The sequence below is a fragment of the Amphiura filiformis genome, chromosome 5 (genome assembly GCF_039555335.1).
Source record: "Amphiura filiformis chromosome 5, Afil_fr2py, whole genome shotgun sequence".
In the NCBI taxonomy this organism is placed as follows: Eukaryota; Metazoa; Echinodermata; class Ophiuroidea; order Amphilepidida; family Amphiuridae; genus Amphiura; species Amphiura filiformis.
In genome coordinates this window covers 59,080,479-59,105,904 of record NC_092632.1, presented here as the reverse complement: position 1 = coordinate 59,105,904, position 25,426 = coordinate 59,080,479, and the positions used below count along the sequence as shown (strand labels likewise).

Below are 25,426 nucleotides of genomic sequence, written 5' to 3'. Positions count from 1 at the left end.
GTATTACAGGAGAAGCTGGACCACACGGGGAAAAGGGGGACACCGGAAATCCTGGTTTGAAAGGAGAAAAGGAATGGCTGGTCAACAAGGTCGTCCGGGAATAATAGGAATAACAGGATTTCCTGGACCAGTAGGATCTCCAGGTTCCGCAGGAATAGCTGGACCAAAAGGACAGAAAGGTATTATCGGGGAAGAAGGAAAGTGGGGTCGACCAGGGATCAAAGGTGACAAAGGTGAAATGATACAGAGTCGTGTGTCAGCATTTTCAGCTGTAAGAATTAGCAGCTTCACGCCATCCAGAAGTGACGAAGCATTGCCTTTTGAGCGAGTTCACACCAGTGTCGGAGATGACTTTGACATGACATCGGGTCGCTTCAACTGTACCATTCCTGGCATCTATCTGTTTACATACAATATTATGACTAGGGCGCATGCACCTTACGTTACCTTGATGAAGAACGAGGTCAAAATCAATAGCGTGTTTAGATCGGCTGAAGGTAACAATGACATCGTCAGTAATGCAGCTGTATTGCAGCTTGACACTGGTGATGTCGTGTGGTTGCAGTGTGCCTATTTTGGACGACAAATTTTTAGCACTACCGATCGATATACCTCATTTTCAGGCGTGCTATTACACGAGATGTAATTTAACTCTCTTCACGCGGGTGTCGACTGCAGACGACATGTTTCAAAAAAAAATTTAAAATTCAAAAATTTCAGAAATGTAAATTTTCATGACCATATTTAGAATCAGCATGAAAAATGCATTAAAATGAGTACAAACAAGCCTAGTATTGGTTCAGTAGTTCTTAAGATAGCTCTTGATATTTTGAGAAAATATTTCAAAACTTGAACTTTTTCCATTGAAGCGCAGAGCATTAAGCTATGCATAATCAGAGTCAATTAAACCATGCCATCATGGATGAATGAAATTGCATTGTATATCAAATGAGAATGTACTAAGTATAACTGCAAAGTATAACAATTCATCGGTTTCATTCCATAATGGCGTGCGGTGATTTTTTGTCATTTTTTTTTAATTGGCACAAATGTTTTTAATGATGTCCTCTTTCATTTTGCTAAGTTTCAGCAAACAAAATAATAGGTATATTGCTGATCAAGATCGATGGGCAAACATGATGCATGCTGGGAAGCAAAAGGGCTTAATATGCGATCTCGGGTGACGAATTCTATAGCTTTTGAGCCCTTTTGCTTCCCAGCATGCATCACGTTTGCCCATCGATCTCGGTCACCAATATACCTTATTAATGAATCAGTAATTAAATAAATTTAGCATACAGGGTGTCCCAGAAAAAATTACCAGGGGAATAAATTTGGACGTAAGTTGAGAAATAGACATCAGAATCCAAAAATCTAAACATCAGCATGTAGCCCATCTTATTCTGCATCTTATACGTCAATTTTACTGGAATCGCTTGACTGATTGCGAAGAAATGAGCGATTACATAACGCATGCATCAATTCACTTCATTCCAAGTTTGAAAGAAAGATCATTCAACACAATGCGCGCTATAGTGTCAATACTGTCAATGTGCTTCATGTTTTGTTCTGTGAAATCCTTTTAGTTCTTTTTAAACAATCTGTTTCTTGCAAAATATTTAATCAGGGTAATTTGTTCAGATTTGAAACCGGCACGATATTGAAAATGAAAGCTTGCATAAGATGATTTTTTGGTACTTGTAAATATCTTTTTTCGTTAATGTTGATATAAATGTTGCATAAAGAATTATTGCATAAGGGAATTCCAGCTGGCTTAAAAAATATCTTTCACACCGTAAGTTTTTGGAATATTTTGTAGAAATTGTAATGCAAAGTTTAAATCTTTTAAACTTTAACATTAATGTTGCATGGTATCAAAAATCACACATAAACTGTAAGCACTGGATCATTGTCATTCTTGACTCAAATGTTCTTTGGAAAGTTAAAATATAACATATTTGCACAACCTAAAGAATTAAAGTTGGAAAGCTTCCAATTACAGAAATCAAAGTTTTCTCTGACAAACTGTTATTCATCTTCAGTGAAAGCATGAATAACAGAACACCGTCGGACTCTAAAATAGAATGTGGACTGAATTTAATGAGATACACAAACTATAGGACGTGGTGAGGTATAGGATAATGGCCAAGGATTAGAGCGTGAGTGGCTAAGAATGGCCATGGGCGAAGGCCCCAGGCCATTCTTAGCCACTCACGCTCTGATCCGCGCCATTAACCGACTTAATACACACTTATGACGTCAAGCTATTGTTTTACCGCTCCATTATTTTACACGAATGGAGTGTTATAGAAATAGGTTGCTCATTTACAAATTGATCAATTGCTGATTGATGCTGGACAATGCTGTATACGGAAATATTATGCTGCAATAACAATTGATTACGCAGTACCTTAATATACGCTAATAACGGATAAGCTGGCTCACTGTATATACACGCTCAATGTATATACACATGAATGCAGATGCGAGTGCATACAAGGGTTCAGCATTAAGGGATGGGGTATGAACGTTTGGACAGTACGTATTGTGGGACATTAGAGCACACCAGATATATCGAATTGCATTCTGAATATCAAATATATAGGCCTAATGTTGATTTTTTGAAATTCGCAATGTAATACACATTTTATGGCAAATGATTAAAAATTGATATTTTTGATATTTAACAGTATTCGATAAGCTTTATAAATCTGATGATTTATACTTAAAGTGTATGTAGATGGATGAAATGCCGACGATCAATTGAAAATGTTGACCTTTCGTATTGAAGATATGGATATTGTCCCAAAACACCAAAACAAATTAGGTATCTTCAATGTGAAAGGTCAACATTTTCAATTGATCGTCGGCTTTTAGTCCCAGCCATTATATACACTTACAGAATATATCATTAGATTTATAAAATTTACTTCGAGGACTGTTATAGCCTATATCAAAAATGTGAAAAATACCAAATTTAAATAATTTGTCATAAAATTTGTATTATATCGTAATTGTTAAAAACGAAAATTATGTGATATCAGAAAGACATTCTGCGTACTCAGAATGCAATTCGATATGTCTGATGTGCTCTCATGTCCCACAAAAATACTGTTGAAACGATCAAAACGCTCATTCCAGATCCCTTAATGTAAAATTTATATAGAATTATATGATCCAGGTCCCCGTCCACGCCTTTGTTTCAAATCATTCTCGAGACACGCCCCAGAACATGCAAAATACATGGAATAATACGAGGGTCATACAAAAGTTCTACAATATCCATCGTCATCTCTCTGTTATCTTACGTGCCAGGAAATTGAAATTACCTCTGATTCTACTCTTAAATCTTGGTTATAAAATAAAAGTTATTTGATTAAAATCTGATTTTTGGTTGTTAAGATGTCTTGGTTAAATTTTATCTTTGTGAAAATCATTACAGATTTATTTCTGAAAATGATTAAATTGCATTATTTTTGATATTTATCAATATCTAATACTTGCAGCTAGTACAGTTTACTGGGTATCGTGTCTTTTGCACAACAAAACCGATACATGTTCAGAAAAGCCTTCATATGGACCTTTTTCAGGTTGTTGACTTCGATAGGATGAGCACTTATTGGTTCAAGTCGTATATATTGGTTTATAAGTTAAAATCAAACAAGTCGTATACACAATTTTTGTATTTTGTAAGTTTAAACAAGCTTTTTAACAAATTGTTCATCTTATTCCCACGTCAAGATGCACCCATTTCTGAATATGGACGTAATTACGAATTACTCTTAGTCACGTGGTCTAGTCGAAATATATGTAAACAACTAAAATCACATTTCAATCAAATAACTTTCATTTTGTGCACTCTAAATTACAAGGATTTAAAAATAAATCCTTAAGGATTGCAATTAGGGACCAATCAATTTTAGATTTAAAATTAATCTTATAGATTTGAATTTTAAATTTGAAAGACTTAATTTTAAATGATGATGATGATGATGATGGAAGAACTTTTTGAATGACCCTCGTTTTATTCCATGTAGGCCTATTTTGCATGTTCTTGGGCGTGTCTCGAGAATGATTTGAAATAAAGACGTGGAAGCTTTTTGACACATAATTTAAATATCAAAGCAGTCATAGGCCTATATTTTTGAAGCAGAACGCGCTTCTCATTCGACACACCCGCTAGACTCCAGGAATTTTAACATGGACTACTCCGATTCCGATGATTCGTTAGGACTATTTCTAACTCAAAATAGCTTTAGAGATGAAGAAAATCTCCAATTACACAAAACTTACAGCTACGAGTGCAAAACGGTTCGAACCTATCGCTTCGGACGTTTCAGATGACGGATGATATCTGCGACTGTGGCTCTTGAGGAAGACGAAAGACGCGAAGAAAGGAATAAAGTATCATCGCGGTTTGGAACACCAAAGAGAGATGAGGAAATGAATAATGTCACTCGACGAAGGTAAGAATAAAAAAAGCTCAGATTTTTCTCATTACTCCAGTAAAATTTAACGGGCGAGACATGTTCTATTTCAATATGGTGTCCAAAAAACTAGATCAAAAGTGCTAGTGGTAACGGAAATTATGTCATATCCTACACGCCAGAGGCGTAGCGAGCACTTTTTCAGAGGGTGTGCAAAGAGGGCGAGACAACTTTGACAAAAATGCTAAGAAATGGGCTAAAAATTACAACAAAAAAAGGCACCCGCTGTTTTGGTTTAAAATAGGTCGCTGAATTACATATTTAATTAATGGACTCCAATTCGCGAAATTGAATAACACATAATTGAATGACAGTGTAGAAAGTGTTGCAAATGTGAAAACATGTTAGGTCATAAGATGTAGACACAACTTTATTTCATGACATTTTAAACATGTTTAAATACAGTTTTCTTGTTCTTTTTATTTAAACCATGTGTCTAAGTTCCTTGAACACATAATAGTTTTATACCAAAAAAAACCACATTTAACATGTTTAAATGCTCTTTTTATCCTAGGCCTATAAAGGGCTCGGATATTGACTTTTGCCAACTATTTTTGTGGGGCCTGAATTGCATTCTGAATACGAGAAATGTCCTGATGATATCTAATATTGTGGATATTTTAATTGGCAATATAATACAAAGTTTATGGCAAATTATTAAAATTTGTATTTTTCACATTTAACAGTCCTCGAACCTGGGATCCTTTGTAGCTGGGATGAAAAGCCGCCATCAATTGGAAAATGTTGACCTTTCGCATTCAAGATGTACATGAAATAAGTGACCTAAAAATGTTAGCTGAAACGGCAAATGCATTTTACCCCCTCCCTTGTTTTATATATTTGTTTTAGTCGTAAAAATCATGACATTTTGAAACAAATTTGGAAGAAAAGTTACTTAAAAGTTACTTAATTCGATACTGTGCAAGGTTGGGTGACCTACTTTTATGTGTATTTATAGTGCAATACTTTGTTTATTTTCATGACCAGCTTGCAAGGGTGGGGTCCACTCATCTTTTAGATGTCAGTGCTTTATTTGCCACTTTTTTTGGGCCCTGGCAGCCCTTGCTTGCTGGTCTAATTTTGCTGTATATTTTTGTTGAAATGCCTAATGAATAATAAATAAATAAAATACCCCTTAAATGAACCCTATAGCAATATGGATCAATCTCCAAAGTGAGGGTAAAAATATCTTTTATAAATACAACTTAGCCAACAATTATAAGTTGCTCATATTGTTCTTGCCTTGATTTTCACAGATTAGCACCGAGTACTGAGAAGAAGGTGAAATGGGCTACCGATCTTTTTCGTGAGTGGCAGCTGGAACGTAACACGAAAGCTGTCTACGAGTCATCACTGAACATCAGCCCAATAGATGTGGACCTGGATGATATGACAAGGGATGAACTGAATTACTCTCTATCAAGATTCATTTGTGAAGTGAAGAAGGTAAATGGGGAAGACTATCCAGGGGAAACACTCCATGAGCTGGTTATTTGTGTCCAACTACACTTTGATCTAATTGGAAAGCCATTGAAATTCTTAAGTGACCCTGACTTTCTACAGGTCAAAAATACGCTGGATAGCGTTATGCAAGATCGCGCCAAGTTAGGGCTTGGCATACGTAGGAAACAGGCCCAAGTAATTACAGTCCAGGAAGAGGAGCGTCTATGGCAGCAGAATGTCCTGGGTTGTTCTAATCCAACCCAGATGCTCAACACTCTATTTTATTTAATCGGGTTGAATTTACCTTGCGTGGGGGCAAGAACATCGTGATCTCAGATGGAAAAACTCTCAAATTCAAATGCTTACAAACGAAAATGAAGAAACCTTCCTAAGATATACGGAAGACGCCTCCAAAACAAACCGCGGCGGCTTAAAACACCGGAAGTTACAACCCAAAGTAGTGGACGATATGAAAATAAGAAGGATAGGTCGCGCTGTATAGTCACCATATTCAAGAAATATGAATACCACTGCCCCCCAGAAGATAAACGGCCAGACGCGCTGTATCTGCGGCCATTAGTTAAGCCAAGGGGGGCAGTGTGGTTTACATGCCAACCACTGGGACGCCATAAGTTGGCAAATATTGTAGCTACTATTTGCAAGCAAGGTGGCCTAGGGGGGTATCGTACCAATCATTCGCTCCGCGCAACAGCAGCGTCACGTTTGTATGATCAAGCCATAGATGAACAACTTATATGTGAAGTAACGGGACATAGGTCAAATGCTGTTCGCAATTATAAGCGCACGACCACCACCCTAAAACGCAAAGTCAACTCGGTTGTTCAGGGTATATCGTCATCTGGAGCATGTGGAGTAGCCCCTAAGAAGCCCGCAACACATGCACCCTCTTGCACTGTTGTCGCGCCCAAGAAGGCTGAGCCCACACCACATAGTGCACCTTCTTGTCCCGCTTCTTGTTGTAGGCCTACATCCACTGTTGTCGCGCCCATGAAGGCTGAGCCCACACCACATAGTGTACCTTCTTGTCCCGCTTCTTGTTGTACATCCACTGTTGGCGCGCCCAAAACACATAGTGCACCTTCTTGTCCCGCTTCTTGTACGTCCACTATTGTTACCGAGGATAGAGGAGGAGGAAAAAGCATTACATTTACCGTTAATTTGAATCTATAGTTTGATCGTACATACGTGACGCTGCTGTTTTCAAACTGAAACAAAGAGCTAAACACATTATTTAAAAGAACAATTGAGAAGACAGACAGTTCATAATAATTTTCTTTTAGGCAAAGTCCAAAGGGCTTGCAGCGCGACCTATCCTTTTTGTCAAATGCTAGCTAATTTGACACAAAAAAAAACCCAACACAGTATACAGGTATAATAGTTTTCACGTAAAATGATAAAATTTACATTGCTATAATAGTGGTTTTCACCATACGAGGAAAACAATGAGGCCCTTTTTGATTTTCTTATTTAAGATTATAGAGTTACACAAAAAAACTTGAAAGTGATTCATGCTGACTAAATATCTTACTAATCAGCATGAACATTTATTTAAGTATTAAAAACTTAAATTTTAATCTAAAAAGTAACCAAAAATATGGAATGATCCAAGAAGTCAGAAGGGTGGTGGGTTTGAAACGAATGAATATTTTTATTTGGGCTATGTCGAGACAGATTGTCGAGATAATCTATGTCATAAACATGCTTTGTAAAATTTCCCCATTGTTTTTTTTAAGCTGAATTGTGTTAATAATTGAAGACTTGGCAAGAAGATCAGAAAGTTCACTTGGCCCCTCAACATGTATACACTCAAGTTGCGTATAGTTTCAGATAGTTTGGTAATGTTTTATACATGTTCAGGGCCCAAAACAAATCTTTCACAACCCTTCATGATGTATTAAACATTATAAAACCCTAAGAAACTGTACGTAAATGTGGTATATAGCCTACATGTTGAGGGGCCAAGTGGACTTACGGTCTTCTTGCGCTCAGGTCTTCAATTTGATCTGAACGTTTGAATCAAAAATTGTTTATTTATGTTGCTTTTACTGATTTTGATTCATTATTGTTGATGATTTGAAAAACGATTTCAAAATTAAAATAGTTTTAAATTAAATTAAAGGCACATCAGTACAAATGTTGTTTTGCCAATCAAACAAATTTATTTTTGAGGCCTTACTACCATTTCAGCATTTTTGAGTAAAGAATAATAAGAATTTGACGCTAATCGTACATTCCCAGCAAACACGCAACGTTTTACAGAAATGGTTCAAATGTCGGTTCATTTAAGTTTATAAAAACGTTTTAATAACATTTGAAAATGTAATGCAAAACATTCTAGCAGAATGCTATTTAACTGTTGACAAAATTATGTTTGCCCATTTTACAATAACATTTTCAAAACACGACATTTAAAAGTTAGGCCTATTAGATTTTTCAGTTTGCTGGGTTATGGCTTTAAAGTAGAATAATATTTAACATGTTTGAACTAGTATCTACATGGCTGTGCAGTAACTGCACTGCAATTTATTATAAATTTATTGTGGTAATATCTGTATGAATGCATTATTGGTCTACTGGACCAGATGAAAGTTGATTCTTGAAATGTAAACCTATTATTGAAAATGTTAACATAAAAATGTTAAATTAAAATATTAAGTTAAAACTTTGAAAAATGTTATGTTATGAAAATGGAACCAAATGTGTGTAATATTGATATATCTATTAAATATTGATGTTTGATCAATGAATATTCAACTGTCAAACTGTAACTTTGTGATGCATTGTAAATTTACGCTTAATTTATTGTATTAATGAAAATCTCGTTCAGATCATTGTTTTGCATGAATGAAGTGATGATAAACAATACTGCACTTTTCGCAAAGACGTTTTACTATGTTTATTCGCCTTTCTAATGTGCAATTGTTATTAACGCTACATTCGTAAATGCCGGTACTTTTCCCCTAAAAAGTATTTGCTTTTCAGTGAAAAGATAAAGGCATTTACGAATGGCGTGTTATTGTCATCATCGCTCCATTCGTGTAAAATAATGGAGCGGTTAAACAATAGCGCGACGTCATAGGTGTGTATTAAAGAGTATGAAACCAGCGCCTGTGATCAAACTTGGAAAGAACTGCATTGATGCAAGCATTATGTAATCGTTAATTTCTTCTTAACCAGCCAACCAAATCAAACAAAATTTTCATATGTGATGCACAATAAAATAAGCTATGCGCTACATATTAAATCTTTTGATTCTGATGTCTACTTCTTGACTTACGCTCAATTTGATTCACTTGGTAATTTTTTCTGGGACACCCTGTATGGTTACAAAACGTATCCACCATAAGTGGCATATCCACCTTACACTACTTTTTATAAACATTTTATAATAGCAAACAAACTAAGAAATAGAGGCGAATAAAAAACATTGCACGACAGGCATACTGGCATATCACCTTTACTTCATTACAAGTGGTGTGAGGTCCACTATGGAATGAAGCCGACGTAAAGTCATGCCATAGGGATTACGCGGCGACCAAGGTGCGTAAGGACAAAGGCTCTGACAACACATCATAAAAACAAAGGGGGGGCAGAGTGCCCCTGACAAAAAAATGAAAGAAAAAAAGTGCCCTCTGACAAAAAAATGAAAGAGAAAATCAGGAGGGCAATAGAAAAGAAAAGGGCAAGGAGCCCATTTCTACCAAAATTCAGCCTGATCATGGGGCAAAATAGTGTAAAATACAAAGTTTTTCCGCCCTACGCCCACACACTGAAAAGCCCTTTCCATCCTGATAATGGGCGAAAATAGTGTAAATATATACCAAATTTTTCCATCATCATACCAATAAAGTCTTTTTTTGGAAGCTCAAAGACAAACAGTCTCTATGTATTTTATGATGCGACTGTAATTTTTTTTGTCTGTGCCCCAGAAATTCTATTTTGCCCCCCCCCCTGACCAAAAAAAGCTGGCTTCGCCTCTGCTTCTGTGTTTGGAGTTAACTTTAAGCCCATTCACTCATCCTGAATGACTTGGCTTTTGTCATGTGTAAGAAATGTAAAGTGTGTGCAAATGTACTGTTATTTTGTTATATTTGTATTTTGCAAATAATTCAAATAAATATTATATTATATGCCAAAAGATCTAACTGACTCGCATTTAGGTTAAGTCCTTCTAATCTATGTGTATGCTTCATATTAAAAAGTGTGACCATGGGACACATAGTGACTGGCCTGAACTTACTGACCAGTCTTTGAATCTAACATCAACACTGTTCACACTTATGAAATACTGTAACATTTGACACACAAGTAATATGCTGTAGGACTTCCTTCCTTCCTTCTATATACGTGCTTACCTCAAATGATTGAATATCAACGAAAAGGCTTTACGTGTACAGTTTTGCCTATGCACGATCCTGGAACCTAAGATTGATTGCAGATATCAGAACCTGCGACAATATATGACAATTTGATCCCGGATGACCCCAAATGACCCCCAACGACCTTGCGATTACACATTTGACCCCGGATGACCCAAAATGACCCCACAAGGTCCTTGTAATTACACATATTTTGCGCTGAAAATCTGATCAGGTCAAGAACCTCTAAGCTACTCCCCACCAATTTTCATCACTGTAACCCATACAGATCTCCAGATAATCTGTGCACAAGGTTAAAAGTTTGATATGCACAAAATATGCAAATTAAGTACTTAATTACCATATTTTGAGACAAAAGCCTACTGAAATTTGGAGACTGCCAATTGCCACCCCTCCACCAAATTGCATCACTATACACCTTACCAGTTCCGAGAAATTGCACTCTCAACCTCAGATGGACAGAAGGACAGATGGACGGACGGAATCGACGGACAGACAACCAGAAAACATAATACCTCCGGTGGAGGCATAAAAATAATCTCCTACTAACCTGAAATGGCAGATGTCTGTTATCATACTGTATTTGCTCCATTTTAGTCGATGTTATACCGAGATGACGACAGAGAGCTGGTAGATCAGCAGGTGACAGTTCCTCTGCTACAGTTTCAAAATGAAGATCTGTTGCATGACCACCTATAGAAATACATGCAAAAATAAAATTACTGATACTGTAAAAGTTGCAATTTCATGCTTCATTTCTTTTCATACTTTTCACGTTTCAAGCTGCTACCACAACAAGCCAATTCTCGAACCACAAGTCTTGCCTGCTTTCGCGACCGCCTGCTGCCGCGATTGCTTTTGTTAACAGAAGTACAAAAATAAAGATGGTGGTCCCAAATGCGACATCCAAAGATATAGGTATTGAACACCACTCATAGTAAATGACCCCTGATAACCTTGATATGACTTTTGACCTCCGGTTGACTTTTTTTCATGTTCTCCTCATATCAAGAATGATTTGCACCAAGTTTAAGCACAATCGGGCAAATTTTAACATTTGACCCCATTTGACCCCATTTGACCTTTGCCATGGAATGACATCAGGTTGACTTCTTTCATGGTCCTCTCATCATATCAAGGATGTGTACCAAGTTTAGGCTCAATCAAACCCATTTGAACATTTCACCTCGTTTGACCTGGGGTGACCTGAGGTTGACTTTTTCATGTTCCTCTCATATCAAGGATACTTGCACCAAGTTTCAGCCACCATATTGACATTTGACCTTTGACCTTGGGTGACCTGAGGTTGACTTTTTCATGTTCCCTCATATCCAGGATTCTTTTCACCAAGTTTAAGCTAAACCATGCCCATTTTAACATTTGACCTCTGGTGACCTGAGGTTGACTTCGTGTTCCTCTCATATCAAGGATACTTTGCACCAAGTTTAAGCCCAATCAGGCCCATTTTAACATTTTACCTTTGACCTTGGGTGACCCGAGGTTGACTTCATTGACATTCCCCTCATATTAAGGATTTTTTGCACCAAGCTGAAGCTCAATCAGGCCAATTTCAACACTTGACCTTTGACCTAAGGTGACATGAGGTTGATTTTATCATATTCCCCTCATACCATGGATACTTGCACCAAGTTTCATCACAAATGGGCCCATTTTAACATTTGACCTTTGACCTTGGGTGACCTGAGGTTTACTTTTTCATATTCCCCTTATTTCAAGGATACTTTGCACCAAGTTTAATAATTAAATTGTGACCTTAACATTTGACCCCATTTGACCTCAGATTGATTTTTTTCATGACCAGGTTTAAGCCCAAAGGCATATATTTCAAAATTTTACCACTACCCCATGATTACATAGTCTCGTAGCCTGAGAGCAACTCAATCCAATTTCAAGAAAAAAATTGACCTCAGATGAACTATGTTGACCTTGAAATGACCTTGAAATTATGGGACATCGCACCATGACATGCATACTTCACCTATGGCCCAAGTGTGCTTGCAATAGGATTCAAACTGTTCACCTGGGTCCATCTAAACAAAACTTAACCAAATTTGTCACATACACACATGCAGCCGAATATACGGAAAAGTGATTATATACTCTCCTGCAATATTAGGCAAGACAAAAATGACACCATACAAATATATTCCTTTTGTATATAGTTTTATATTATTTTCTGCTTTTGATGTTTGTTGCCAAATGAATAAAAATTTTAAAAAATTAAAAAAATTAAAAATAGTTCAATGTATGGAAGCTTAGAATCACCAATTAAAAAACAAGTCAACCATTTCAAAATTGGCAAAGCTCTAAATGTTTGATAAATATTCCTAAAAAAAATTAAACATAAAACATTGAAAACATGAACACGGTCTCTTTTGCTAACTGTGCACTTTTTTCAAATGTGTTTGTGGACATTGCAGTAATACTTAAAGTGTAAGTATTCAAATTTCTCACAAACATTCAACTCATGTACCATTTTCTCATAATGTGATAAAAAGTATAAAATGATGAAGTATTAATTAATTAATTAATTACATTATCTTGTTAGGGCTCATATTGAAATTCCCTTACACAGGAAGGTGTGCGCCATCCTGCAGCTTTCCTGTGCTAGCCTTCTTTTGTTAAAATCCTGGGCAGGGTGTATCACTGATGCATATAATCCATCCGCTTTATGACCGAGCTTTCCTGAGGCGCGCTTAGCGAGGGAATCCTGCCTTCTTTCTGTGTGAAAACGTGGTAGGGTATTTCAATATGAGCCCTTAAGGGATCTAAAATGAGCGTTTATTATGCTTTACAGTATTTTTTGTGGGACATGAGAGCACCTCGGACCTGTCGATTGCATTCTGAATACGAAGCATGTCTTTCTGATATCAAATAATTTTCATTTTTTGAAAATCACAATATAATACAAATTTTATGACAAATTATAAAAATTTGATATTTTTCAAATTTTTGATATATAACAGTCCTCGAAGTAATTATATAAATCTAATGATATATTCTTAAAGTGTATGTAGCAGGGAGGAAAAGCCGACGGTCAATTGAAAATTTTGACCTTTCATATTGAAGATATGGATTTTTTTCCAAAAAGACCAATTTTTTTGGTGTTTTGGGAAAAAAATCCATATCTTCAATACTGAAAGGTCAAAATTTTCAATTGATCGTCGGCTTTTCATCCCACCTACATACACTTTAAGTATAAATCATCAGATTTATAAAGTTTACTTCAAGTACTGTTAAATATCAAAATATCAATTTTAATGATTTGCCATAAAATGTGTATTAAATTGCGAATTTCAAAAATTATTTGATATCAGAATGACATTCTCCGTATTCAGAATGCAATTCGATATGTCTGATGTGCTCTGATGTCCCAAAATAAATACTGTCCAAACGTTCATACCCCAGCCCTTAATCAGCTCAAAAACACAAAAAGGGACCATGTTCATGCTTTTCATGAAAATCTAAATAAAATGTTTACTGATTTTAAAATATAGTTAAATTACTTTGAACTTACCAGCTGTTTTAGTTGGATACTTTGGAGCCTTGGCAACTCCTGGTGGTGGTCCAGGAGGAGGAGGAGGGGCTGCCGCTGATTTGCTTTTAAACGATAGTTCCTCTGCTGCAGTTTCAGAATAAAGATCTGTTGCATGGCCACCTATAGAAATATATATAAAAATAATTGCTGGTACTGGAAAAGTGGATATTTCAAGCTTCATTTATTTCACATTTTTTTACGTTCCAAGGACAGCAAACACAATAACACCAAACAACTTTTTTTTTTATATATATGCCTTTTTTGTATAGTTAATTAAATGTATGGAAGCTTAGAATTGCCAATTTAAAAAAATTGTGACGCAGTTCCAGATAGGTCATCTGAAGATATGGGTAGTAAACACACCAAATGACCTTTGACCTCAAGTATGTGACCTTGGACAATATACCATAACATGAAAGTTCCCATAATGCAGCTTTGGCTCAAGTTTGAATTTGATCTGTTCATGTGAGATCAAATTTTGTATTTTCAGGCGATTCACAAGTTGACCTCAAATGACCTTTGACCTATGACCCATGTTTGGTTGCAATGGGGTTAGAATTGTTCATACAAGACCAAAGCTTAACCAAACCCCTTGCATAATTGTTGATGGACACAATACAGGCGGACACACGGACGGACACACATAAGCATCGCCACACAACTTGTGATGCTATAGTGTCTTTACCTTCGGAGGACCAAACAAGTGAAACCTTTCTTGAATTGGCATAGCTCTAAATTATTCAGTAAATATTCCTAACAAAATCTAATGTTTACTGATTTTAAAATATAATACTTTGAACTTACCAGATGCTTTAGTTCGATACTTCGCAGACTTCGCAACTCCTGGCGGTCCAGGTGGGGGAGGAGGGACTGCAGCTGACTCGCTTTTAAGTGACGTTGAGGCAGGTATGGATCCAGGAGGGGGAAGAGGTGGAGGAGGGACCTCAGAGTATGGTTTGCTTTGGTTGTCACCGACTGCTTGTGTATACGAAGGGGGATCGCCCTGATTGCCTGGTTGGGGTTCTGCTGTTGCACCTTGTAGTTTACTGTATGATGGCGGAGAGTCTAAACTATCACCTTTCTGCTTCAAGGCTGACTTTTTCTTACTAGTTTTCTGTAAGGAATCATCTTTTAGTCCTACTGGTGTGCTTTTTGTAACTTTTGCTTTGCTAAACTGGATACCGGGTGCTTTTTTCATTGCTTTGCCTAAAGGTGGAGACTTGGAATAAGCCTTGGGGGAGTAAGACCGCTCCTTGGCTTCCTCGTCCTCATCACTACTAGAAAGATGTTGTTGAACTTTAGAAGCTACTTTTTGCTTTGTTTTGACTTTTGATGGTGGGGCTGACTTCTTAGCTGGAGCTGACTTTTTAGCTGGAGCATTCTTGTAGGCCTTGGGCGAGTAAGACCTTTCCTCCTCCCCATCAGACACTGAAATTAATTATATTAAAGAATATGTGAACTAGAGAAACATGTAGACTTATTCCTACAAAAAATTGGACTCAAGTATTAAATATTAATTTCTAAGGTATGTCCACAATTAGATTTCTTGACTGTTCAATTTATGTGAAAAATTGCACATTTGTTGTAGGTTCTCTCTGTTTTAAATCATTACATTATTTTTTCAGGTTAAGGTGGTACTACACCCCTTGATAAATTTGACTATTTTTGCATTTTTCTCAAAAAATAATAACACACTGGTAACAAAACTTGTGTATATTATAGGGGCAAGGAATCCAGTTACTACACTGGAATTTCAGTGACTCAAGACAAGAAAAGAATGTACTGCTAGAATGTACCTCATTTCTTAACATATATAATGAACCACTTGTCTTGAATCACTGAAATTTTAGTGAAGTAATTAGATTCCTTGCCCCTATAATATACATAACTTTTGTGTAGTTATTTTTTGGGGAAAATGCAAAATTAGTCACAAAATTTATCAGGGGTGTAGTACCACCTAAAAGATCTGGAATGAGCATTTTGAGCGTTTTAGACAGTATTTTTGTGGGACATGAGAGCACATCAGACATATCAAATTGCATTCTGAATACTGAAGAATGTCTTTCTGATATCAAATAATTATCATTTTTTGAAATTCACAATATAATACAAATTTTATGACATATTATTTAAATTTGATATTTCTCACATTTGTGATATATAAAAGTCCTTTTGTAAATTTTATCAATCTAATGATATATTCTTAAAGTGTATGTAGCTGGGAGGAAAAGCCGACGATCAATTCAAAATTTTGACCTTTCATATTGAAGATATGAATTTTTTCCAAAAAAGACCTAATTTTTTTTGGTGTTTTGGGAGAAAAAAAATCCATATCTTCAATACGAAAGGTCAAATTTTTCAATTGATCTCCGGCTTTTCATCCCACCTAAATATACTTTAAGTATAAATCATCAGATATTTTAAGTTTACTTCAAGTACTGTTAAATATCAAAAATATCAATTTTTAATCATTTGCCATAAAATGTGTATTACATTGTGAAATACTGTCCAAACGTTCATACCCCATCCCTTAATTGTACAGAAAAGAAAGCTTAGCAAAACTGGGGTATAATATAAAATTTTGGGGAAACAATGGGGATCGAACCAGCTCACTTAAGATTTCAAATCGAGGGCTCCTACAACTGCGCCACATGGGACTACAATAGACTGCCAATTCACTGGCTCTAGACCTTTTTTGTTTAAATATATTTCTCTTGCTCATACATCATTTCTATTCTATCAACACATGTATAATATGCATTATTTGCATCTCACTTTGTATTATATTGCTATACCATGTTTCACCTTGATGTGGCAGTGACATCACTGAGTAATGAGCATATCATTGGGTGCAGTTTCAAATCCAGATAGAGCGTTTCATACTCCAATCAAGAACCAATCAGAGCAAACGTTAGCAAAATGCAAACCATGCACTTATTGTGTATAATGCACTGGCGCCAAGCACTATGTACTACACACAGTGCTTTTGGACTTTCATTATAAAAATAGCAAAAATCATGGATTTTTTTCTTGTGTTTCATACAGGTTAATAAATATGTATCACTTGCTGTTCAAGAAAATGTACAAAATAATGCATTTGCACTGAGATGTTGAGCATCTAATGTACCCCCTACCCCCACGGGGCTCATGCATTAGATACATCAACATCTCAGAATGAAAATGTACATAATAATGCACACGCACTAACAAGTGATACACATTTATTTAAAACCTATAACCGACTTGCTTCTACGCCACATAGTCGTACACACAAAACAACTGTCTTAATATGTTGGTTGTCACTGCCTAACAAAGACAAAAATTGAGGGTGAAGTGTTTTGGTCATCTTCTTAAAAATATTTGTGCATATAACACCCGGGGGGTCACTCCCATTGTGGCCTGTACACCATCCGCGATAATGAAAACGCGTAAGAAGGGTAGTTTTTCGTGGGTACGCGATACGTGTGCATATCATGTTTAAGGTGTCAAAAACATAAAAAATTGGAAAAAAGGGTAGCAAAATTGCAATTGCTAATACTGCTGAAATGAAATTTAGGGTATGAAATTTGATGCAAGGAATAAAATCCTCTTTAGGGTGTGAAAACACCTGTTTAGGGTATTGTTTTAGCCAAGGGTTAAATCCTTGTTTAGGGTGCTTTTCAAAAGTTGATTATTGCGGATGGGACAGGCCACAATGGAAATGACCCCATATAGACTATATAACATATACTCTTACCTTGAGGTGGTTCCAGAGAACTCAGCTGTCTCATTAGTTTTGGTATCCCTGGAGGCGAAGGAGCATCATGAAACTCCTCGTCTTCTGATGAACGGGCATCTTGGAACTCTGTTGAGCCTTCCATTGACTTAACCGACAACTTAGAAGGTCCTAAACTAATATCTGGATCATGTGACTTGGTCTTGGAGTAAGATTTACTCAACCCAACATTGGGCGCAAACGGTTGACTGCGAGATCGTCGGTCTTCATTCCTAACTTTTGTTCCAGGAGATTCTTTTGCAGAAAGTTTTTTGGCTGCTTCTGGACTATATTTTGATGAAAGTTTTTGGCTACTTTTGGACTATTATTTGATGAAAGCTTTTTGGCTACTTTTGGACTATCTGATTTTGATTTGGACTTCTTTCCTACTTTTGAGAAGAATGACATTGTAAAGCTAAGCCAACCAGCATCGCAGCTATTCTATGCACCTGTAAAGAATAGATATATAGAAATCATTAGTACAAGTCTAAATGTAATACCATCAAAGGGGTTCTCATTTGTTGATCCACACATTCCACCCACTAACTTAAAAAAAATTTTTTAACATGTACCATCAGAAACCTAGGACTATAATGCACAGTGTGATCGCCCCGATATCTTCATGGCCGAAATCGCCATGGTACATTGTAGGTTGAATCCACAGCCACGCATGGCCATTTTGTTCCGACCTGTTTAATAGTTTTGAGATGCATAATGAGCCGAGGGACATCTGACTAAGGCTACTGACAATAGCCTGGTAATTGACCTCTCTGTGTGTGAGTGAGCATGTATACGCCATGAGGTCATCTGCTTTTAGACTAACTCCGCGAGTGAGTGCAGCTATATAGCCTACGCTGCGATATAGTTCGGCACATATAAAATCAGAATTTTTGTCAGTTTTTGAGCTCAATTACGCACGCTTTTTTCTCAATACGCAAGCTAACGACTATCATATCCTTTCAACACATATGTTCAAGTGCAACGAAAAAAATATGGTTTCTTTAGAATAAAAAAATTACGGGAGATATTCATCATTTTCTACCCCGGTATCCAAAGATTTATCGTCTGAATATCAAATCATGCACAGCACATTCACATGTATCAATCCTGTGTATTCATTTTAGTGTCTCTGCTGTACAATGTAATTATTATCCAGGCGATGTCGGTGTGTAATGTTTGTGTGGAAGAAAGAATGAACAGTTTACCAACCCAAAGATTTACAATTAAACAAGACAACGAATAAATATAAATCCAGACCGGCACACAAGTTGATAACCCAACTTGAAAAAAAAGCAAGGGAATGTGCCAGCATGGGATTCGAACCCACGACCTTCCGATCTCTAGACAGACGCTCTATCCATTAGACTTCCAGCTCCCATTGATAAACGGTGGTTAAAACTGGGTCTAATGTAATCAGTCGATGTATACAATACACACACAAACAAATATTATGCAAGAACACAAGTACATGAGATCATTACTGATGCTTAATCGTTTCCCCAGCATAATACAAGTAAAGTAAGTAATGGGGTCCCAGGAGGTAACAAGCGACAGGGTGCATTGATAAAAGCCAAACGCTGTGATCAGACTGGTGTCGCTCCATTAAGGGATGGAAAACTACTTCACAGCGACCCCAGGACCAAGGGCTAACATATTGAATCGCCAATTTGCCTCTGTCTTCACAAACGACCAAACAACTCAGCTTCCTGACTTAGGAGCCACCAGACATCCTCCGCTGCCTAACATCCAAGTCAACTGTGCTGGCGTCATCAAACTACTTCGGAACCTGAAGCCACACAAAGCAAGCGGTCCTGATGGAGTCCCAGCCAGACTGCTAAAGGAAACAGCAGAAGAGATAGCGCCTGCCATCACACTACTATTCCAGGCTTCCCTAGACCAGGGCACCATACCAGCTGCGTGGAAGAAAGCCTTGGTAGTTCCAGTCTTCAAAAAGGGGAACAGAGCAGACGCTTCAAACTACAGTTCGATCGCTCTCACATGTATCCTATGCAAGCTATGCGAGCACATTGTACACTGCGCAATTATTAACCACCTCTCCGAGAACAACATATTATCCGACTCATGGCATGGCTTCAGGAAGAGGAGATCTTGCGATACTCAGCTTATACTCACCATCCATGACTTGGCATAGACTCCTCCTGCATAAGGCCGAACACTATGGCGTGAATAGTACCATCCTGAAATGGACGAGTGACTTCCTAACCAACCATACTCAGCAGGTAGTTATAGATGGGGAAGTTAGCAACGAGGTGAGAGTCACATCTGGCATCCCTCAAGGCAGTGTGCTGGGGCCACTGCTCTTCCTCATCTTTATTAACGACCTGCCAAGTTGTGTCAAGAGCTCAGAAGTCCGTCTCTTCGCAGACGACTGCGTGCTGTACAAGCGAATATCATCTGCTTCAGATTCCTCACTTCTTCAAGATGACTTGAATGCACTGCAGAAATGGGAACGTACCTGGCTCATGGAATTCCACCCATCCAAATGCCAGGTCGTAAGAATCCCAAATAAACGCAAACCAATCTGCATACCTTACATCATCCATGGTGAAATCCTGGAGACTGTCTCGTCAGCAAAGTACCTGGGCCTGCATGTGGATTCCAAGCTTAACTTCAACGACCACATTGACGCCATCACAAAGAAAGCAAACTCAACCTGTGCTTTCCTGGGACGCAATTTCCATCACTGCAGCAGAACAATCAAAGAAGCCACCTACATGATTTATGTTCGCCCAATAGCAGAATACGCCGCAATGGCTTAATTGGGACCCACACACTCAACGGAACATAAAGAAGGTTGAGCAGGTACAGCGCAGTGGAGCATGTTATGTCATGGGGAAATATGACCGTAGGACAAGCGTGACTGGCCTACTAAAAGACCTCCAATGGCCAACTCTGGAAAGCAGACGACACCAAAGCAGAATGTCCATGCTGTATCGCATAAGCTACAACTTGGTTGACATCAGATGGAGAGAGTACCTCAACGAGGCAAAATCCCACACCAGAGGTCATAGCTCCAGATTCTGGATTGGTCACTGCAACTCAAACCAATTTGCTTCCTCCTTCTTCCCAAGATCCAGCCGGGATTGGAACCTTCTGAGGATAGATCCTGCTGAATACCCATCACTTGATGCCCTCAGACTGGCATTAAGGGGGGATGCCAATTAAGTAACCAGCAGTCATCTATAGTATTTTTAAAGCACTCATCACTGTAAATATTTTGCACTGAACTTAATCTTGGATGCAGAGAGCACAATACACTGCAGTGCGATTATCTTCTTTTTTGAAGTCTGCACTTACACAGGAAGAAGAAGAAGAAATAAGCGGTGGACTATTTTAACCGAATTTCACTGCTACATAAATCGTGGAGTGATTTGGTGGTGCTCCCTCTGAAAAAATTTGAAGAATAGAAGGCTGACGCTGCGCCAAAACATGTAGGCCTATGTAAGTGTATAATTAGGCCTATTTAATGATAAATGAAATACCACTAAATGTTCTTGTCAGTGCTGCAGTGCAAAACTTCTCTTTAACATTGCATTCAATAATAATTACATTGTAAATTGGAACTGACACCAACTTTTTTCAGGAATATCTTATCTTGTTTTACTTGGCCTTATACTACCACACTCTTATCTTCTATGCACACAGTAACTATTGTGTAGGTATGCTAGGTGAATTCAAATTTGCCATCAAACTGCATCATTTTACACATTAAAGCCCTTGAGTAAAGAAAGCCAAACTGAAAACCGTTTTGTCATAGCACTTTACGTAGCAAAGTTACATCTTGTCAAAGATTGACTTTCATCAAAAATATTCAGCCAACATTTAATGCATCAATTAAGGGGGTACTACACCCCTACCCAATTTTGAGCCTATTTTTGCAGTTTTCTCCAAAATTATAGCGCATTGGGGACAAGTAAGATATGTATATTATAGGGGCAAGGACTACAACTATTGCAATGGAAATTTTATTTCAGCATAGACAACAGTTGTGGAGTTACAGTAAAAAGTGAGGGAAACCAATATTTGATCAATAAATCAATAACTACTTGCTTTGAGTTGCTGAATTTTCACTAGAGTAGTTGTAGTCCTTGCCCCTATAATATACATATCTAACTTGTCACCAATGTGTTATAATTTTTTAGAAAAAAGGCACAAAATTTGCGAGGGGTGTAGTACCCCCTTAAAAAACAAAACAGAATAGTCTCATGATACTGATAGTGCAGCTTTTCTATGTGGAACTGCTATCACAATCCCTCTAAAATTCCATGTGCGATTGTCTCATCACAAAAAAAATTATATATTTGGGTCAAGTGAAGTATAGACAACATATATAAATAGATAACATAGATAAATGTAGGTTTCCTTGACAACCCTTTTCTTTTAAATTTCTATGACTATGTAAATATGTATTGTGTTTGGGCCCTGGTTTAGGGAAATTTGTCTGACTAGCAAATGTGTTAACTGTAAACTGAGGTTTGCCTCTCATATCTATATTGTGTCGTCATGGATTATAGAAAAATTATTAACTTCGTGTACATCGTGGAACATTCAACTACGCTTGTTACTCCGCGACTAATCATGCTAATACACGAGCGTACAGCGCTACTCTACGCGCCCATATTGCGAGGTTATCTGCGTACAACAGCTTACTATAGACGTTCGCCTTTCGTATCTCTTTCCTTGTTGGAAAGGTATAACGTTGAGGAGATAGGAACATGTACGAAGATCCGGGACCTACTCTGCCATGTTTGGCTGAGTAACGGTACATGAACACAGTCTTTTGTGCCTATGTAAATTAGTCATTGTGTAAAGCTGTGTTTATACCCATGGGTTACTCATCATCAGACTGAGTCATTGTCGCTAACTACGACGTTGACCGACAGAGGGATTCAATATAGGCCTACGTGTCGCTTTCGAAAAACAGCGAATCATGCGCATGCTCAGCAGGCAAATACCAAGGGGGTGACACTAAATTCACGGTTGTTCTATTAGCAACGCAAAATCTATGAAAAATTCAGCTGGTTTACTAGCTAGAAAGTGAGGCCAGTTATCGATCCGTTATAGCTCGTTATGAATAATTCATGTTCGACCCTTGGATCATGTTAATTGAGTTTGGCAAATAACAACGTTGTTAGTTTTGCGAACTTTGCCTGTTCAATGAGAGTATAGCGCGCCCCAATACATCTGGGCGCAAAACAGGCGTAAAACGATCCAGTTTAATGAAATGGCGGACGGGTATTCCCATCAGGCACCAGTGATATGTTTTTCAAAGAAAGTCTACTAATTTGATATGAAATGACATTTTGCAATAGCAAAGTCAAAATTAGGACTTGCTGTCAATAATATGAAGGAAACATGTGACAGAGGCAAGGTGGGAAATACAAGTAGTATTTAAGTTATGAATAACCTTTGATACCCGACCTGACCTTTCATCATGGCGCCTTATTCGTTTTTATGTATTTCTATTATGCTGTCAAGTAAAATAAAATACCAATCTGCTCTGAGCAGACAATGTTACTTGGCTCCCAGCATGAATTATTGATTTTATACGAAGTAAAGAAAATGCACAGTGTATGTGCATGATGTGCAAGCATACTCCAAATATTTACGGTAAATCTGAATAGTGGTCACATGTTAACATATCATGTGTTCGGGAAATCACGTGGCAACATTTTAAGATTTCAGGCTTGTTTACTAGTTAATTGCCATTTGTACTCTTTATTATTTATCTTTGTTAATTAACATATATATATTTTAAATGCTGATAAATCGTGGTTGGCTACCCACGATATCTGTTAAATTCAATATTTTATTAATATAATTCTACCACGCAGAGGGGGTCACGCAGCAGAATTTCACATCACCTGACTTAGCTACATTTCAAGCTCTGCTCTTCAAATTCATGTAAATTTCAAAGTTTATACATTTAATATATTTAATATGATACTAATTTTTTTTGTTATAACCATCTGTTACACTAAATATCCTATCTTATTACCTATACAGAAAGGTAATTATCAGCCTTCACTCCCGGCCTTCACTCAGCAAATTGACATGCCCGGCATATGCAGCCATTCTCCGTCTGGATAACATGACTGTCGCCCTCAATACGTCTGGGCGCAAATTTAAATAACAATACGCTATTTACATATCAATGCGGCCTCATGCTAATTAAAGCTGCCCCATCCAGGAGTTCATCTATGCAAATCGACGGCGATTTAGTGCACTGATCATGCGTGCGATTCAGGTTTCTGCAAAAGCGATTGAGTATAAATGCATCTTTAGAAATGACCGGCGATTGTGTGTTCTCAAGTGGGTTTTATCATGTTAATTAGTGACCTGACACACATTTGTATTGGTTCGATCAAGCATTGAAATGCTGTCACTTTTTGTATTGGATCGTTCAAGCATCTCCAACAAATTTTTCAATGTAAGTGCCTCTGGCCCTAGTAGAAGTAAAAAACGGATACTATGGCTAGAGTTCGAGGGCTAGCTTACTACGCACAGCCATGCAAAGATTAGGTATGCTAGGTGATTTTGCCATCAAACTGCATCATTTTACATATCAAATTAAAGCCCTTGAGTAAAGAAAGCCAAAACTGAAAACATTTTTGTCATAGCACTTTCCGTAAAACATCTTGTCAAAGATTGACTTTCATCAAAAAGATTCTGCTAGCAAAATTCCCCAAAACAGCATTTAGGGGTGTTTCAAGTCTAATAGTCTCATGGCGATAGCAGCTTTTTTAAATGGAACTGCTATCAAAATCCCTCTAAAATTCCATGTGCGAGTGGCTCATCACCATAAAAAATCATATATTTGGGTCAAGTGAAGTATAGAAAACATATTTATGTAGGTTTCCTTCACCGACCTGTTCTCGAAAAAAATTCAAATTTCTATGCAAATATTTTAATATGCATTGTGTTTGGGCCCGGTCTAGGCGAATTTCGCTGACTAGCAAATTTGTTAACTAAGGTTTGCCTGGGATACCTACAAAGATTATGTTCCACGATGTACACAAATTAAGTAATTTTTCTATAGTATTACTTAGTAGAAGATAGATTTCTCGATCAAAATTCAACATGAATGAATGCCAATTTATTTTTTTGACAACTTTTTCTTTGCTATATTGATGTTGGACTAAATTTTTGCAGAATTACCCATATCCTGCCTACGGTCATATGTACACGTATGTCATGTATGTAGGAGGCTGTAATGTAACTTCATTTATTTTATTATAAGTTTTTATTTTTAAGCTTACCTCAGCCTCATGGGCTCAGTCAGGCTCTTGTCTTAAGTTAAGTTTACTTTTGTTGGCACAATAAAGATTGTAATGGCACTTAAAAATTAAAAACATAGACAGTTACCTCAAGTTGTACTTCAATTCAACCCCTAAATCGGTTAAATCCTAAATACGGCTGCGAAAACGTGAGAAAACAACTTGTTGTTCGCAACTTTCACTTCCCGTCGATCAATAAACTTGTAATCTCACCCACTTCCGGGGTTTACCAACTAACGGATGTTTGATGTATTTATTAATTTCTAAGAAAATATTAACGATATTTAAATATTATATTTAAATCGATGAACTATAAGTAGAACATATTTTAAACCTATTAATCTAATAAAACTTCATTAAAAAACTTTTTCAATGATACATTAAGCTCATTTATATTTTTTTCAAGCGCCATAATTTTTGAGACCATGAACAGCGCGGTAGATTTTCAATGTAAACAAACTTTGTGTCATGTGTGATTCACTGAA

The 25,426-nt window shown here is 37.2% G+C and overlaps 2 protein-coding genes across 4 annotated transcripts in view; one reads left to right on the top strand and one right to left on the bottom strand.

Moving 5' to 3' along the window:
• Positions 1–15,301, bottom strand: part of LOC140153448 (uncharacterized) — a 65,438-nt gene extending 50,137 nt beyond the window's left edge. For all 3 annotated transcript variants that reach the window (XM_072176203.1, XM_072176204.1, XM_072176205.1), the window contains exons 1-3: positions 14,694–15,301; positions 13,869–14,009; positions 10,881–11,023 (exon numbers count right to left, since the gene is read on the bottom strand). In XM_072176203.1, the coding sequence (XP_072032304.1) occupies positions 10,881–11,023; positions 13,869–14,009; positions 14,694–15,087 (678 nt within the window). In that variant the 5' untranslated portion in view covers positions 15,088–15,301. The remainder of the gene's footprint in view (positions 1–10,880; positions 11,024–13,868; positions 14,010–14,693) is intronic.
• On the top strand, positions 5,758–7,635 carry LOC140151916 (zinc finger MYM-type protein 2-like). Its single transcript, XM_072174227.1, is given in 3 exon segments — positions 5,758–6,232; positions 6,234–6,405; positions 6,408–7,635. Coding segments are annotated over 3 exon segments (1,242 nt in total). The 5' UTR covers positions 5,758–5,876; the 3' UTR covers positions 7,122–7,635.
• Positions 15,302–25,426: the final 10,125 nt, after the last annotated feature.